Source organism: Microchirus variegatus (genome assembly GCF_963457635.1).
Source record: "Microchirus variegatus genome assembly, chromosome: 16".
Taxonomy (NCBI): Eukaryota; Metazoa; Chordata; class Actinopteri; order Pleuronectiformes; family Soleidae; genus Microchirus; species Microchirus variegatus.
Window position 1 is genome coordinate 4,481,675 of NC_139817.1, and position 18,472 is coordinate 4,500,146.

Consider the following 18,472-nt stretch of genomic DNA (forward strand, 5'->3'; position numbering starts at 1 on the left):
TGTCGTTTTTGTCCAATTTTGGACCAAATTTTTTTTCTCCAAAAGTGGTCACATTTTAGAGACATAGCATAGTATGACGTACTGCATAGTATAGTGTGACGTTTTTGTCAAGTTTTGGACCAAAAAAACGTTTTCCAAAAAAATTGTCAGAATCAAAAACGACATAGTATAGTATGTCGTTTTTGTCCAATTTTGGACCAAATTTTTTTTCTCCAAAAATGGTCACATTTTAGAGACATAGTATAGTATGACGTACTGCATAGTATAGTGTGACGTTTTTGTCAAGTTTTGGACCAAAAAAACGTTTTTCAAAAAAATTGTCAGGATCAAAAACGACATAGTATAGTATGTCGTTTTTGTCCAATTTTGGACCAAATTTTTTTTCTCCAAAAATGGTCACATTTTAGAGACATAGTATAGTATGACGTACTGCATAGTATAGTGTGACGTTTTTGTCAAGTTTTGGACCAAAAAAACGTTTTTCAAAAAAATTGTCAGAATCAAAAACGACATAGTATAGTATGTCGTTTTTGTCCATTTTTGGACCAAATCTTTTTTTCTCCAAAAATGGTCACATTTTAGAGACATAGTATAGTATGAGGTACTGCATGGTATAGTGTGACGTTGTTGTCAAGTTTTGGACCAAAAAAACGTTTTCCAAAAAAATTGTCAGAATCAAAAACGACATAGTATAGTATGTCGTTTTTGTCCATTTTTGGACCAAATTTTTTTTCTCCAAAAATGGTCACATTTTAGAGACATATTATAGTATAACGTACTGCATAGTATAGTGTGACGTTTTTGTCAAGTTTTGGACCAAAAAAACGTTTTTCAAAAAAATTGTCAGAATCAAAAACGACAGTATAGTATGTCGTTTTTGTCCAATTTTGGACCAAATTTTTTTTCTCCAAAAATTGTCACATTTTAGAGACATAGTATAGTATGAGGTACTGCATAGTATAGTGTGACATTTTTGTCACATTTTGGGCTAAAAATACGTTTTTCAAAAAAATTGTCAGAATCAAAAACGACATAGTATAGTATGTCGTTTTTGTCCAATTTTGGACCAAATTTTTTTTCTCCAAAAATGGTCACATTTTAGAGACATAGTATAGTATGACGTACTGCATAGTATAGTGTGACGTTTTTGTCAAGTTTTGGACCAAAAAAAACGTTTTTCAAAAAAATTGTCAGATGTTGGACGACATAGTATAGTATGTCGTTTTTGTCAAATTTTGGACCAAATTTTTTTTCTCCAAAAATGGCCACATTTTGGAGATGTAGTATAGTATGACGTACTACATAGTATAGTGTGACGTTTTTGTCAAGTTTTGGACCAAAAAAACGTTTTTCAAAAAAATTGTCAGATGTTGGACGACATAGTATAGTATGTCGTTTTTGTCAAATTTTGGACCAAATTTTTTTTCTCCAAAAAATGGCCACATTTTGGAGATATAGTATAGTATGACGTACTGCATAGTATAGTATGACGTTTTTGTCAAGTTTTAGACCAAAAAAACGTTTTTCAAAAAAATTGTCAGATGTTGGACGACATAGTATAGTATGTCGTTTTTGTCAAATTTTGGACCAAATTTTTTTTCTCCAAAAATGGTCACATTTTAGAGACATAGTATAGTATGACGTACTGCATAGTATAGTGTGACGTTTTTGTCAAGTTTTGGACCAGAAAAACGTTTTTCAAAAAAATTGTCAGAATCAAAAACGACATAGTATATATAGTATGTCGTTTTTGTCCAATTTTGGACCAAATTTTTTTTCTCCAAAAATGGTCACATTTTAGAGACATAGTATAGTATGACGTACTGCATAGTATAGTGTGACGTTTTTGTCAAGTTTTGGACCAAAAAAACGTTTTTCAAAAAAATTGTCAGAATCAAAAACGACATAGTATAGTATGTCGTTTTTGTCCATTTTTGGACCAAATTTTTTTTCTCCAAAAATGGTCACATTTTAGAGACATATTATAGTATAACGTAATGCATAGTATAGTGTGACGTTTTTGTCAAGTTTTGGACCAAAAAAACGTTTTTCAAAAAAATTGTCAGAATCAAAAACGACAGTATAGTATGTCGTTTTTGTCCAATTTTGGACCAAATTTTTTTTCTCCAAAAATTGTCACATTTTAGAGACATAGTATAGTATGAGGTACTGCATAGTATAGTGTGACGTTTTTGTCAAGTTTTGGACCAAAAAAACGTTTTTCAAAAAAATTGTCAGAATCAAAAACGACATAGTATAGTATGTCGTTTTTGTCCAATTTTGGACCAAATTTTTTTTCTCCAAAAATGGTCACATTTTAGAGACATAGTATAGTATGAGGTACTGCATAGTATAGTGTGACGTTTTTGTCACATTTTGGGCTAAAAATACGTTTTCCAAAAAAATTGTCAGAATCAAAAACGACATAGTATAGTATGTCGTTTTTGTCCAATTTTGGACCAAATTTTTTTTCTCCAAAAATGGTCACATTTTAGAGACATAGTATAGTATGACGTACTGCATAGTATAGTATGTCGTTTTTGTCCAATTTTGGACCAAATTTTTTTTCTTCAAAAATGGTCACATTTTAGAGACATAGCATAGTATGACGTACTGCATAGAATAGTGTGACGTTTTTGTCAAGTTTTGGACCAAAAAAACGTTTTTCAAAAAAATTGTCAGATGTTGGACGACATAGTATAGTATGTCGTTTTTGTCAAATTTTGGACCAAATTTTTTTTCTCCAAAAATGGCCACATTTTGGAGATATAGTATAGTATGACGTACTACATAGTATAGTGTGACGTTTTTGTCAAGTTTTGGACCAAAAAAACGTTTTTCAAAAAAATTGTCAGATGTTGGACGACATAGTATAGTATGTCGTTTTTGTCAAATTTTGGACCAAATTCTTTTTTTCTCCAAAAATGGCCACATTTAGGAGATATAGTATAGTATGACGATTTTGTCAAGTTTTGGACCAATAAAACGTTTTTCAAAAAAATTGTCGGATGTTGGACGACATAGTAGTATGTCGTTTTTGTCAAATTTTGGAGCAATTTTTTTTTCTCCAAAAATGGCCACATTTTGGAGATATAGTATAGTATGACGTACTACATAGTATAGTATGACGTTTTTCTCAAGTTTTGGACCAAAAAAACGTTTTTCAAAAAATTGTCGGATGTTGGACGACATAGTATAGTATGTCGTTTTTGTCAAATTTTGGACCAAATTTTTTTTCTCCAAAAATGGCCACATTTAGGAGATATAGTATAGTATGACGTACTACATAGTATAGTGTGACGTTTTTGTCAAGTTTTGGACCAAAAAAACGTTTTTCAAAAAAATTGTCAGATGTTGGACGACATAGTATAGTATGTCGTTTTTGTCAAATTTTGGAGCAATTTTTTTTTCTCCAAAAATGGCCACATTTTGGAGATATAGTATAGTATGACGTACTGCATAGTATGGTATGACGTTTTTCTCAAGTTTTGGACCAAAAAAACGTTTTTCAAAAAAAAATTCAGATGTTGGACGACATAGTATAGTATGTCGTTTTTGTCAAATTTTGGACCAAATTTTTTTCATCCAAAAACGGTCACATGTTGGAGACATAGTATAGTATGACCTACTACATAGTGTAGTGTGACGTTTTTGTCACGTTTTGGACCAAAAAAACGTTTTTCAAAAAAAATTCAGATTTTGGACGACATAGTATAGTATGTCGTTTTTGTCACATTTTGGACCAAATTGTTTTTCTCCAAAAATGGTCACATTTTGGAGACAGTATAGTATGACGTTTTTGTCAAGTTTTGGACCAAAAAAACATTTTTCAAAAAAATTGTCAAATTTTGGACGACATAGTATAGTATGTCGTTTTTGTCAAATTTTGGACAACATAGTATATTATGATGTTTTTGTCTCTTGTTTTTACTCTCCTTAATTCTCTGACTCAACATCAACAAACTATGCTACACTTCCAACACAATGTATGTACTGTATATTTGAATAATTTAAGGGAAAATATTTAAGTGTGAGAGTCTACATAGGATTAAAATAATACATTTAAAAAAAAAAAACACTTCTTGCTCCAAATGTAACAGCAGTGTTCAGAATGACTGTCAGAGAAAAAAGCTGCAGGTTTGAGTCTGGTTTCATGAAAACAAATACTCAGCCACAGAGTCAGGAGCTCTGAGAGTCCAGGTGCTGCTTTGCAAGTGACATGAGAAACTGCTGTTCGACAGAGGAGTGTTTTCAGTGTTTTCAGGTCCAGCTGCAAGTGGGTTTTTTCAAAAGGACCGAAGACCACCTCTGGGACCTGTAGACCTTCCACTGAAACACACACATCCCATAAAAAACATGCGTAAAATTGTAAAAACTTAACCACAAACGCACATAAAAAAAAACATATAAAGTGACAACACAAATTTAAAAGACGGTAAAACGTTGGCCTGTAAGTTAACGTGTGAGACGGTGACATCATTAACGCGTTTCCTTCGATCTGTGCAGTTTTTTGACTTCCTGACGTCTCCACTTGTGGTCGGTGCCTGACGGCGATACCAGCCTGACATGTTTTCCGTCTCCATCACTTAAAGGAAGCGGTTTTTAGTGTGTGTGTGTGTGTGTGTGTGTGTGTGTCGTACTTGTTGCTGATCTGGGCACAACGAGAAAAAAAAAAAAAAAAGTAACTGCTGTGTGCTCAGCCACAGCTTTTTATTGGGTAATAACAGCCTCCACTTTCACTGCTTTTGTGAACACGGTGCTTTTTAAAAAGGAGCGCTTCAAAGTCATGCAGTGATGATACTGCAAAAAAAAGCACAGTCATTGCTTATTAGTGGACATAAAACAGGGATTTTTCAGGGTAAAATATAATGGGGGTTACTTGAATATATAAGCTCTTTTCGTTTAATAAACGGGACAGCTCTAGTTTCACTGTAGGTGCGCTAAAGGAACTAACGCAGCTAGCAGTGCTAACCGGTAAACGGTGCCTGGACTCCGGTGCGGCGGCACGAAAAACTGCATTACTTTAGAGACTCTTTTTTGCAATCGGGAGTCTCGAAGTAACGCAGTTTTTCGTGCCACTGCACCGGAGTCCAGGCACCTTTTACCGGTTAGCACTTGCTAGCTGCGTTAGCTCCTTTAGCGCACCTACAGTGAAACTAGAGCTGTCCCGTTTATTAAACAAATATAGCAGCGCTACAAATAACCAGCATACTGTGCGCGTGTGCCACGTCATGCACGTCTTTTCCCGGTCAGTCGTCATGGAAACGTGTCATTACGTTGTTAACGTCATGTCCGGCCAGCAGGGGGCAGTTAAGTTGAAAAAAGTCCAACTGTTAAGTAAAAAATTATATTAATATATTCCATCATAATACTGCAAGAAGTGCATTTGTGGCAAAAAAACAACTATATACAGGTTATAAAATTTCAAAATAAAAGCACTTAAATGGCACAGCATAAGTGTTAAATTTTGAACAAATAAAAAAAAAAAAAAGATTGAAGAAACTTTTTGGAGACAATATTCAAACAGCAGAGGCAGAAGTTGCATTTAATACTCTTTATTCATCATTTTCTCTTCAAACACATTGTACACCAACATTTCCATTTCGAAGAAAAACTCAAGTGAGGTAAAAGTGCTGATAAATGAAATAGTATAATCGAAAAAGTCATCGTCACAAAATCACAAAGCCGACAAGAAAGCTCTTCCGCTCATCATTTCAACTATTTCAAAAAAAATATATGCATATAGTGCCACAAAATTTCCCCACTTTCTTTAACTTGCAATCGCCACAAGTGTCGCCCCGCCCCGCCCCCTCCCCCGTCACATCATACACACATGCAAACACACACGCGCCCTCCACACATGACCGTAAACACAAATCTGCTGCAAAAAAGAAGAAAAAAAAAAGACTTCACGTAGAAACTGTAGGAGAACTTCCTCCGTCACATTCCTATGATGTAAGACTTTTACTTTAGTAACCACTAAAGAGAACTTATCCACAGCTTTCTCTGCACCCCGAGCAAAGGTTTCCCATCGACAGGTGTTTTCAGTAAAAAAAAAACACGCTGCACTAATGAATAAACAAAAGTCCCAAACGCGTGGGACGACCAAAAGGCGAGCGAGAAGCAAACTGGATCAAATAACACTGACAAATTTACAGCAGAGAAAAGAAAAAAAAAGCGGGTTTCAACAAAAACAAGAAAATATATTTTTTTTGAACATCCTCCACAGAAAAAAAAAAAAAAAAGAAAAAACATACATCGACAGACGCACGTCAACGCTGACGAAAGGAAGCGATTTAGTTAGTACGAATCCCTGCTGCCTGCGAGGGGGAGCTCACAATTTCATAAACAGGGACGTGTTTTTCAGTCATCAGGATAAAAAAAACATCACAATAACCGTAAACGCGTGAAGTCGGGGTGGACGTAAACAAACGCAAACGGAACCATGATTGACAGTTTTACATTCCAGGCCGTGTTCCAACAACCGACTCCTCGCCGTCGCCAACGTCACACTTCGACCCGCAGCAACACCGGGAAATGATTGAGCTAAATTTAGCGCCCCCTGGGATTTTTTAATAGAATCTTAGCTGTAGGTTTGGCACGTTCTGAGTGATCACGGGCAAAACAGCCCTAGCGCTGCGAGTCGAAGTGTGCGTAAATATAATTTACCACGATCAGAACCTTCAGCTTAAGAGTCAGAATTACGAGCAAACGCAAACGTTTTAAAAAGGTGATTGTTCGGAGAGGAGCGGGGGACAAAACGGAAGCCGTCAAAAAAAACCACAGTGAAGTCACTGAGAGCCGGCGCATCTCCCTCACAACATCAACGCTTATTTGATATTTTCCTCTCAGGCGGCTGGGGTTTGTAAGTAAAACAAGGCCTCTGTGTAAAAAAAAAAAAAAAAATAGAAAAAAGTGCTTCCTGTTGGCGTTGCAGCTACGGCGCCACAGTGTGGCTCGTCAGTGCACTTCAGCTATTGCTTTGGTTTGAATTGAATTGGGGGAGATAACAAAAACGAATAGATGGCGTGGTTTTTGCGTCGTAGCAGGCAGTCAGATCGAGCGGGAATAATCAACATGGCTGAAAAGACGGGACAACAAAAGTAAAGGGGGTGTCAATAAAGGGGGAAAATTTAATTTAAATGACCAAAAATGTAATTTCTAGGGCTTTAAAGGGGCAGCAAAGGAACTTAAAAAATTAAAAACTTGCACCGCTGTCCAAAAAAAGAAGGTGAAAGGCACTTGGTTTTGTCAGTTGCTGGTTATAAAGCAGTCTTTGGTCCAGAGTGAGACAAAAAAAAAAATTTGAGTGGCACCTCACGTTGTCAACAAAAGGAAAAACACGACAGTTCCTGTACCGAAGCTCAGCAGCTGAGTCGGCACATTGTGTGCCCCCGCCCTGAGCGTGACCTGCAGGGGGGAGGCCGAGGTGACCCGCCGCCCCCCCTGCCCTTGACCACTTCTCCAACAACCAGCTGGGAGGCCGCCAGATAACAGGCGGTGCTGCTGGTTATCTGGTTAAGCAGAAGTAGGAACATAGGAGGGCCTCTGAGGAACTGTCAGGCAGAGAGCGAAGGGGGGGCGGGGAGGGTATTTTTTGACGCACAGCAGCTGCCACTTGTGTAAAGACGTTTGAGAACGTTTCCTCTCCTCAAACCTGGACGCTATGACATCAGAGGAGGAGGTGGGGGGGGGGAGGGGGGGGCAGAGGTGATTACGCCAGGTCAATGCCACACTGCAACAGTCACGGCTAATAATAGGTTTGGCTAGGAATAGAACATTTATAAAGATGGGGAGGTAGGAGGTGACAGTTCTGTAAATCAAACTCCTAGTCCCAAAAAAAAAGGGGTGGGGGGTGGGTGCTATCCCTCGCTGGTGCATCTCTAAACATACCAGTGGAGCGGCGTTCGTCCTCCCATGACCACAAAAGGGGTTCAAACACTGCATGGTCCCAGCAGGCTCTAGAAAAGTGGGAGGACAGGAAGTGATTCTGCCAGCTACTACTGCTGCTGCTCACACCCATGCCTGGTTCTCTTCTCTGACAGAACCTCCCCCAGGAAAGAAAAAAAACACAGAAAAGAGGATAATTATAGAAGTGGCGCTGTAGTTAAAGAGCTGCGTCAGAGGAGGATCCCATTTCAGGGCCACTGCCCCCGAGCCTGCAATGGTTATGACGGCGGGGGGGGGGGGACGACCCCTGCGGTCCCCACCATGTGCTGCTCCCTTTTAAGGGAAGGGACAGCCAGCCGGGCCGACACTCCAGGACTCCCAGCCAAGCTCTCGCTCTTGCTCCAGGCAACCAGGGCAGCCTGGAGCGAGGAGGAGAGAAATAAAGTCACGGAGAAACGACGCCGCCACCGCCGCCGGTCCCTGAGGATTGAGGGTTTAAACAGGGAGAGGGGGGCAGGACCATATCTGAGGCTTGAAGTGCACATTTCCACTCAAAAAAGGCCAGAGTAAAGACGGGGGGGGGGGGGGGGGGCGCGTCCTATGCCGACATTCACAGTGGAAAAAATACACACAATTTTACAGGCACTGTCTGGATATCAGCGAGAGGGGTATTTACATGTCAAAGCGAATTAAAACTAATCAGTTCTTCTCACTTCCCCCTTCTACTTGTCTGATGTGACCGAAAAGTTACTCATGTGCCACCTTTTTCATCCGTCGCCACGTGACCTAAACGTTTTTTTTTAACACCAGTGCTCCTTTTGTCTCTTTTTTTTTTTTAGACTGGGTTGAAATATTTGATATTATCCCTTCCACAATAACAGCATTTTCCATTATTTAAATTTTTTTCAGGCTTTTCATGATTTAATTTTTTTTTTTTTTATAATACACCAAATCCAGGCTTCTTTTTTTTTTTTTTTAATTCCCTTTTCACAAAAAACAGCCCGTACTTAAATTAGTGGGGGATGTAAACCTGGAGGTCAAGGCACAAAACAGAACTCCCATTAAGAATTAAGCTTAATAAACAGGGAAAACAACCAAACATGAGAAAAAATCTAAATAACACTTAAAAATGATCGCTTTCTATTCAATGACCCAGACGCCTCTGTAGATAAGGAATGAGAAAGGATTGCAAAAACAAAGCAAAACACTTGTCCACTTAAATATAATTGTGCCTTGAGAGAAACGTAGCATTTATTGCCTCTATAATTTTTTTTCTTTCTTTTTTTGAGTTTTTCTTTTTCTCTCCTCTCAGAAGCAGCGGCAGTGCCCTCCTCTACATCCTTTTTTTCCCCCCCATTTGTTTGTTTTGTCAGTTACACGGCAGCCATGTTGGAATGTTCTGGTAAGCCACATAGTAGTTGCTGAAGTTGTGGTCGCGGACATACGGCGCCGGCTGATAGTAGCAGGTGACGCACGACGCGTCTGGGATGGCGTTCTGCTCCGCCAGCACCCGGAAGGCCATCAGCGAGATGAGGTGGAGAGTCTGTCGCCGCTCGTGGCCCATGAGGCACACCGTGCTCTCGTTGATCACCCGCCGCAGGATCATGAGGTAGTCGTACTTGCTCTTCTCCTCGCCGATGAAGTGGCTCTGCAGGTAGGCCTCCACCTTGCGCTGCTGCTCGCCGATGTCGGGGAAGTCGATGAAGAAGCGCGAGCACATGTAGCGCTCCAGGCCCTTGAACTCCTCCTCGCTGGCGGGCCGGAAGTCGCGCACCAGCAGGTTGCAGTACTTGAGCAGGCCGCCGCCGCGGATCTCCTCGGGCCGCTTGGTGGCGATGAGCTTGTTGCGCAGGTGGCCCAGCGCCGCCTTGAAGTCCCCGTACACGCTCTCCCCGTTCACGGTCGGGTGAAAGGCCTGCGACATGGGAGCTTGTGCCAGGTCGTAGTAGGAAAGCATGGAGTCCAGCACGATCTGAAAGGAGTCCACGCTGAACTCAAACTGCCGGCGTATTGTGTCCACAAACTTTAGCTCCACGTTGCGGCCGTTGTTGTTGGAGAGGGAGATGAGGCTCCAGCGGTCCTGCTCCGTGTTGACCTTGACCAGCTTCTGGACGTAAGCCTCTTTGAGAGTCATGGGCGTAATTTTCTCTTTGTTCACACACTCGGGCAGAAAGTCCAGCAGGGTGCCGAGCACCACCTCCTTAACGACTCGGAACTCCGTCTCGTGCGGCAGATCCACCCGGAAGATGACGTCCAGGTCTTTGTAGCTCCAGCCGATGTCCTGCACCAGCACGTGGCTGGCCGTGGAGCCGTTGAGGCGAATGTCCTTCACTCGAATGCCGCTCAGCTCCAGGCGAGAGCGCACCCACGCCACAATGTCTTTGAGTCTCACCTCCAAGGTGGGGAAGTTCCCTCGTCCATGAACGGGCACGACGTCCGTCAGGACTTCGTTCAGCCGGCTCACCTGCTCCCAGGACAAGACGCTGACCGAGCTTGAGGAGTTCGATTCCTCTTTGTTTTCCATCTTCTCACAAGGTTATGATCAACTATAACGGCAGAAGAAAGAAACGCGTCCTTTAGATTTACATGCAACACAAAACCTGAGCACCAAAATATTCACAAAAACTGTTAAATTTTTTGAAATGCTGAATAAATCAAACTGAGCTAAAGTTCGATTGCACAAGGTTCTATCAATCAACTGAGACGGCAGGAGATTTAAATATACTTTGTTTGATTTTAATGTGACGCAAAAACACTTGCAGACTTTGTTTAGATTACTAAATTAATGCAAAACGGGTTTAAAACTCCTTCATTTTTGAAAAACAGAAGCATGTGACAAATTAAATGGAATCTCCTTTTACAATACAACAAAAAAAATAAAAAAAAAGTCTATACCTATTTTGACATAACTTTATATATACACACTTAAAAACACATTTATCTGGTTTCAGCCTCTTTACTGCGAGTATCGATATACTTCCTGGTTTCTTTGATCCCCTGTCACAGTAAATTGAAAACTAATGGTTTCTGGACAATACAACTAAATCGAATCAAACAATAAAATAGCAAAAGTTAACCGATTGATTGATCGGGAAAAACAATCAATGCCTTTGTTTCAACAATTGAGATTGGCGAAAATTGTTAAAATTTCACACGCGCACCCTGAAAAAGTCAAGAATAATAAATATCCCAAGTAAGTTAAAATAATTTTATACAGTTACTATGCCAACATCATGAATTGTCATTATTTAGATCGGCATTTATCAAATTTAAGAAAAAAAAGTAAGTAATAACGGGCAAAAATAAGTAGTTTAAATTATCATATGATGCGATTGTCAGTCCGATTAGTGAGTCATAGCAACTAGAATTGTAAAGTTGTACATTTACTGCAATGATATTGTGGATAGTTAAAAAAAAAAAAAAGAGTGTCGATAACTGTCACAGGAAACTTTAATATCAATCCAGGCGTCTCAAAAGAGTGTCGAATCAAATAAATCAGTAAAATAATTGATCAGATTATCCATACTTAATTGACTTAACAGGTTCACAATGACAAATGGCTTAAAAAAAACACCACAATAAAACAAATAAACTCAATAAACCGTGTAAAAATCGTGGTCAACGTGCCGTCCGCACGCGCGCAGTAGAATGTGAGCACGAGACAACCTGCTGCTGTGTTCAAAAAGGAGAGTGCGCGTGGGGCTTCCAGAAACTACTAGACACTGATTTTTTTTTTTTTTTTTTTTTTTAGTTTTTTCTTTTCCAGAACCGTTTAAAACCGTGTCAAAGTGCGCTAATGTTACCGAATGTTAACGCAAAGTTACCGCACAGGAGCAACACGGGGGTGGTGGTGGTGGTGGTGGTGGGGGCTGGGGTAATCATTTGCTCCAGCTGACTTATCAATTTACCCGTGACGAGCACAATTTAGACCCGCGTTAACCCGTTTTATAGCCAAACTACATCTTTAAAAGAGGAGTAGTTGTAGATATCGTAAAAGTTTGACGTAAAAAGTCACTCGACTAAGCAGCGTGACAAGGTTTAACACATTTTAATGACTTAAATAGCACGTTTTTTTGAGCCGTCGACTACGTGCGTGGGGCTTCACTTTCATTTACCGAGAAGCGACTAAGCTAACATTAACTTAGCGTTGAAGCCAATGAATTCGGGCACTTACGTGTTTTTCCCCAAAAAGAAGAAGACGAAGAAGGAGAAGAAAAGCGGCGAGCAGCTCCGAGAAAAGTCTTCAAAGTCCGGGAAAGAGGACTTGTGTTAAGTTGTCATTCGTTCCGACGCCTCCACATAATCCAGAAGCAGCGTAGGAGAAGAAGACACGGTCACAGCTGGACACCGTACAAGTCAGCGTTTGAACCACTGACACCGCTCAGGGCACACCTGCTTATATACAGCCGCAGTACGGAAGCCGGTGTACATCCGCGACACGACATAGTCCGCCCCCCTCCGCCTCCTCCTTTCTAATTTTGTACAAACGCGACTGAAATAAGAATAATAAAAAAAAAAAAACATGTGCCGTGTATTTGACTGCTTAACGTAAACTTTATCAACGTCACGTAAACTCACAGGACGGCAGTTATTTAACATGTTTAGTGTATCAATGCGCCGGGGGGCGACGCGTCTGATTGGCCGACGAGGTTTTTTGGTGTTGCTAAGTGACCAGGGGCGTCCACAGTCCACGCAGGAAGTGACTAAATAAGGTGTTTTTTCACACTTTATTAGCAGTAATTTAAATATTGTGTGTGTGTATGAATGTTTAATCACTTCCAAGTAAAAAAAATGTGGGGTTTTCAAGCACTTTTTAAAAAAAAAAAGTAAGATAAGATAGTCCTTTATTTCTCCCACAGTGGGTAAATTTACAGTGTTACAGCAGCAAGACAGTAAAGATAAGGATAATAAAAAATAAACATGCATGAACAAGAAAAGTACAATATAAAAAGACATATAAAAGACTATAAAAAGTTAAATAGAGTAGAATGTATGGGTAAACCACCTTCCCTGTGGATATTTTTGTTGGGGTCTCCAAAGGATTTTTGTGTATATGTTTTAAAATAACACAAATAAAAGTGGACAGAAATATTTTTTGAATGCAAAGGCAGGAATCCTCTGATACTTAAGTCATTTTAGAATGAAAATAAAATACCCTATTTATAAGGTACACCCACCTTTTTCAGCTATTGCTTTTTATAATTTTGCGTGTGTGTGTGAGTTTAATTTCCTATAAGGATTACATAGGATAATTAACAGAAAGCTTTATACCTCAAATTCACCAACAGCCACAGAATATACAGTCTTGAACAGGACTGTGAAGTTGTCAACATGAGAAATAAATGAAGAAATACATAAAAAATCATTGTTAGCTACAGTTTAAAGGAGCAGTCGGTCAATTATGATAGAAAGTTGGTGCCATTTTGCTTTAGTCAAATACAAACGCCAGCATCAAATCAAAGCAAAAACACTCGGCGAGAATCGAAACCGATTGTCCTGCCAGAAACATTTTCAGCTCAGCTTTCCAAGGAAATCTTTCGGGTACGTAAACTATTCTGCCCCCTTTGCTTTCTGTGGAAGAAGAACATCATCACAAAAAAAATACAGACATGGCAGAAAACCCCCCTGTGACACACACTGGAAGTGAGCTCTTCCTTCACTAAGCCTGAGGTGTAAACAGCGTGATCTCTCCCCACAGCAGCAGCAGCAGCACAAAGGTGTTTTTATTATGACGAATCACAACATTTGATAAAGATAAAACGTGAAAAATCACAGTAGTAGTCGTTCGGGAGGTACAGCGGGGTTGTCGAAAGGTGGGGGGTTCAACGCCCGATGTGGCTTAACATTCATGTCCACGAGTCCCTAAAGTGAGACACTTAACCCCGATTAAGTTAATCCACTTCACGTGAATGGATGCGAGTGACGCTCGAAGCCTCTTTCACACATAAAATTAAAGGGTATTCCCAGGATTTTTAGGCGTTAAAAAACATTCCATTCCCATTGAGCTTGGTCGTTCTGACACGTTGTGTCTTTCTGTCACTAATGTGCGTTTAAAAAAACACAAAAACAAATAAATATTGGTTATTGTGCCGTGAAAGGTTAACCGTTGAAAAAAATAGAGCAGAGAAGAAATTAGCACGTTCACCCGCGTCTTACATTCTCACTAATACCAGTATCGAAAAAAAACCATTTAAATCAGATATTATACAAGTTTTTGAACAGATGAAATTAAGTATATACAAGTATTGTCGTAAATGTGTGGAATTGGTGTGAAAAACTAATGTAAACACTTTTGAAACCACCCAAAAAAACAACATTTTGTCCCCGTTACAACCAATAGGCCCAACTGCAATACCGCCGCAGCCCACTAGCGAGCAGTGTCGTGCTCATCAAGGCAAGAAAAGTGCTAAATCAATGAATACAGCCAACAGCTAAATCCCGTCTTACAGCATATATGTAATCGTGCGTGTCGCAAGGAACGTCGTCACGGTCACGATTCGCTGAGAGGAGGTTACGCGGAACAAATTAGCTTCTTTTTTTCTTCTCTGTGGTGTCGGCGGCGAGATGAAACCACCGGTTGACAGCTAGTAGCTCGGGGCCTCGTCAGCTGTGCGGATGTGGTTTTGTGTGTGTGTGTGTGTGTGTGTGTGTGTGTGTGTGTGTGATGAAAGGGGAGCTCCTGAAGGAGTGTGTTGTGAGTCAGCAGCGATACAAAGCGGGGGGATTATCGCTGTCTTTCTATTAGTGCGCCATATCCTCACTAAGATCTGACGTTAAACCGCGAGTGTGTTTCGTTTCACGTCATTCACTTTTTCGGACAAATTGCTTAGCGATTATGAGTCAGTTTTCATTTGATCGCAAAAGGAGGAACAGGAGCTGTTCGGTGTTTTATTCGGGTATGTACACGAAACTGCAGTGACGCCATGAATGAAAACCCATCAAAAGACCCTAATATAAACAAAACAAACTTAGTGTTCTGGTTTTTGCAAGGTGAGGAAAACCCTTAACTAATTATATACAGAACAACCACCAGGGGGCTCTGTTGAACACGTGGGGGGGGGAAAAAGCTGGTAAATTTTACCAAACAATAAAATAATAACTTCAAAACTAGATCAACGCGACTGCCTGTGTGTTAGGTTGTGTACTTGTCATAATGTAGTAGTATTCGTGCCGTGTATTTGTATGAAATGTGGCTCCAGGGCGCCCTCTCCTGTAGGTTATATGACTATGCACTCTCGGTCAAAGAAGTGTTAACCACAGGTGTGGGTGTCTGAGTGCTTAAAAGCTAAAAATGTCCACATATCGCCACGTCCTATTCTGGCTCTGCTAGCTAAGTTATTGCTCATTCTACTTTATCCCACATGCCGTTACTTCCTGCTGTCTACGTCTTCTGACGCCACTTCCTGTGTCCTGTCTCCAACTGTGAATTGTGGGTAAAATCAGGCAAAACAGTCATGTAGTTGTAGCAGTACCAGTCAATAACAACACTCAGAATGGTATTTTGTGCACACACAGCAGCGTAGCAACGTGTCCGACGGTTAAAAATGGAACCGTACTATGTGTACGACGGATTTACTGTGAAACGAACGCAACAGGAGCGCTATTAAGAGTAGAGCTAGCTCCGTTTGTATGGCGTCAGCGACACAATCCTAACTTGGGGTACGCAAAAATCCATGTTCAGGGTGGAAGAAATGCAGGAATTCTGGCGCGTTTTTTGGGGTGTGCATGGATAGCGCATGCAAAAAGAAGTGCTACGAACAAGGTTCTGAAACATGCAGGAGCCAGAACACATCTAGAATTAGCCAGCTAGCTAACAAACCTTCCAACGCACAAAGTAGTTATGTGTGGGAACGGGACCGCACCTATGTTCCCCGGGTCCTATGTTCCCCATAGGGTTAGGGTTCTTCTCTAACCCTAACCCTACCCTTTTTCAAAAAAAGGGTCCCATGTTCCGCTGTCACATACAAAGTGGGGAACATAAGACCTTTTTTGGGAAAAACGGGGAACATAGGACCCGGGGAACATAGGTTACGACCCCTGTGGGAACAGCCCTGTCTTAGCCATATGTGACCGACCGGTACACCGAGATAACAAACTGCGACACAAGACATTGAACTAGCCTCCTGCTGATCATTAATAAAAACAAAGAAATACACAGAGGCAGAGCGGGGGATATGTTTAAACAATCAAGCTACGTCCAAATGTCAGCGCGCATTGTTCCGGGCACACGTGCGTCCGTCTGGCAGCCTGACAAAAGCGCCTCTGACGCGCTGATGCAAACACAAACACCAGCGGACGGCCGCACGTGTTCCGGCGACAAGGCCAGGCTGGCGGTTGAGACGACGCGCACGCCGCCCCCCCCCCCCCCCCTGCGTTCTACCTGGCTGTTGTTTTCATCCTGTTGTGCAGCCCAGAGCTCTGCCAATCTGCTGTGACTCAGTGTATCCAGGTCACAGATGAGTAAGCACCGGTGGCCATTAACACATTAAACATTTGCACGAGTACATACTGTGCTCATGTTAAAGCAAACAGAAGCAACACGCACGCCTGCTCCATTAAAGCTTGTTGATGACGGCGTGTGCTAACCTTTTCGGGAATGACTCAGACAAACCGTTTAAAAAAAAAAAAAAAACTAATTTGCTTCGTCTGACGTCGCCGTGTTGTTGTTAACCATATGCACGTTATTACACGATAGAGCCGGTGAAGGTCGCATCCAAGGCTGATGGTGCACTTTTACAACGCTCCAGTTTCCCCCGCTTTCTTTTCCCTTTTTTTTTTTTCTTTTTTTTTATAATAGTGATTTATGTTGTCCTACAAAATCACTTCCTTGATAATTTATTATGTGCATAAAAGAACAATAACAAGAAGTTTTGGGGGCTGAGTCAGTCGGGAAAGAGATATGGGGCCAATATCACAGTGTTAGACTGAAGTTAGACTAAAGTTTAGTTGTATGAGCATTGATTTTAGTCACTTATTTAATCAAATTTACACCATCTTAAGTATATGATAACTTAGGATCTCAATCCTTAGTTCCGATGTATTTAAGTAACATAAAATCACCAAACGAGGCAGCATTACCCTAGCAACTGCAGTGTTCTGCGAGCTAAAATCATTGATTATCTCTATGGAGTTTTTTGTAGGGAGGTGAGAGGAAATAATGCCAATCCAATGTCAAGATTAAAGGGCTCTTTCTTGATATAGTGCACACTTGGGCTATGGTGGAACAGAAAAGAACAACCACTGGCAAATGGAAAGGTGCTAATTGCGGTTATCCGGTCGCAGGGGTAGCAGGTCTATCAGAGAGCACCAGACTTCCCGTTCCCTGGCCACATCGTCCAACTGTCAGGGGGGATCCCCAGGCCTGGAACCGGTCTAGCAAGGAGATATAATTTCTCCACCTAGTCCTTGGTCTGCCCCCGAGGTCTTCTACCAGTTGGACTTGCCAGGAACACCTCCGCAGGGTGGCTCCGGGGTGGCATCCTTACCAGATACCCGAATCAACGAATCGGTTCTCCTCCGAGTTCCTCTGACAGAACATCTCACCCAATCTGTAAAGAAGAACCCAGCCACCACTCATTTCGGCCGCTTGTACCTGCGATCTTGTTCTAACCCGAGGTCTTCTACCAGTTGGACTTGCCAGGAACACCTCCGCAGGGTGGCTCCGGGGGTGGCATCCTTACCAGATACCCGAATCAACGAATCGGTTCTACTCCGAGTTCCTCTGACAGAACATCTCACCCAATCTGTAAAGAAGAACCCAGCCACCACGAATTTCGGCCACTTGTACCTGTGATCTTGCTCTAACCAGAGATGAAGGTAGGAGCGAAGATAGCTTTGCCTTTTAGCTCAGCTCCCCTTTCCGTCACAACGGTGCTGCAAAGCCAACGCAATTCCGCTCCCGGTGATCCGATTCTCTGACCAATCTTAGGCTACGTTATTCCCTTTCGTGAGTTTAAAAGTCCTGTATATAACCGATAATTTTAGCATGGAAGAGGCTCAAGTCAGGTCACCCTTTGTTCAACACAGATATTCATCATATTTTGAGATAACGGGGAAAGGAAGAATGTCACAATGACAAAAGCGGGGGGGGTGAAATTCTGTAATAGCTTTTTCATAGTTTCCTCGCAGCATTTACTACTGCTCAGCTCCTGCTCCGAGCCTTTGGCAGCAGTAATGTTTACTTCAGCAACATCCAAACTATCAGTTTTTCCAATAACCTCACTCTGTCTGTCCGTACAACCCGAGACACAGGCAGCTGGTCTCAGATTTTTTGTTCTATTTTTAAGAGATTATGACATTCAGAGCCAGAGCCCGATCTCCGCGGAGTCAGAGCTGGAGAGTGGTCTGACTGCAGACGGCTATGGAGGGGAAAAAAACGGTCAGGGCCTGCTTGTAATTCTCTGACCCAGTTGTAATCATTTTAGGCAGCGATGGAAAAACTATCGTTAAACTGACGGATTATAGACGTGTTTACAGAGAGAATCAGGCCCCGTCTGCACCACGTCTTTGTCAAATGAACCTCGACAAACAGTCAGTCTTGAAGGTGAAGATAATATTTACACAAAACAACCAAATTACAGAG

The 18,472-nt window shown here is 41.3% G+C and overlaps 1 protein-coding gene across 1 annotated transcript; it reads right to left on the reverse strand.

Annotated features, from left to right (window-relative positions):
• Window positions 1–7,724: 7,724 nt before the first annotated feature.
• tent5c (terminal nucleotidyltransferase 5C) lies at window positions 7,725–12,246 on the reverse strand. Its single transcript, XM_083903085.1, has 2 exons — window positions 12,065–12,246; window positions 7,725–10,436 (listed from the first exon to the last, which is right to left on the reverse strand). The coding sequence occupies exon 2, from the start codon at window positions 10,412–10,414 to the stop codon at window positions 9,260–9,262; it is 1,155 nt and encodes a 384-aa protein (XP_083759211.1). The 5' UTR covers window positions 10,415–10,436; window positions 12,065–12,246; the 3' UTR covers window positions 7,725–9,259.
• Between the last annotated feature and the right edge of the window lie 6,226 nt (window positions 12,247–18,472).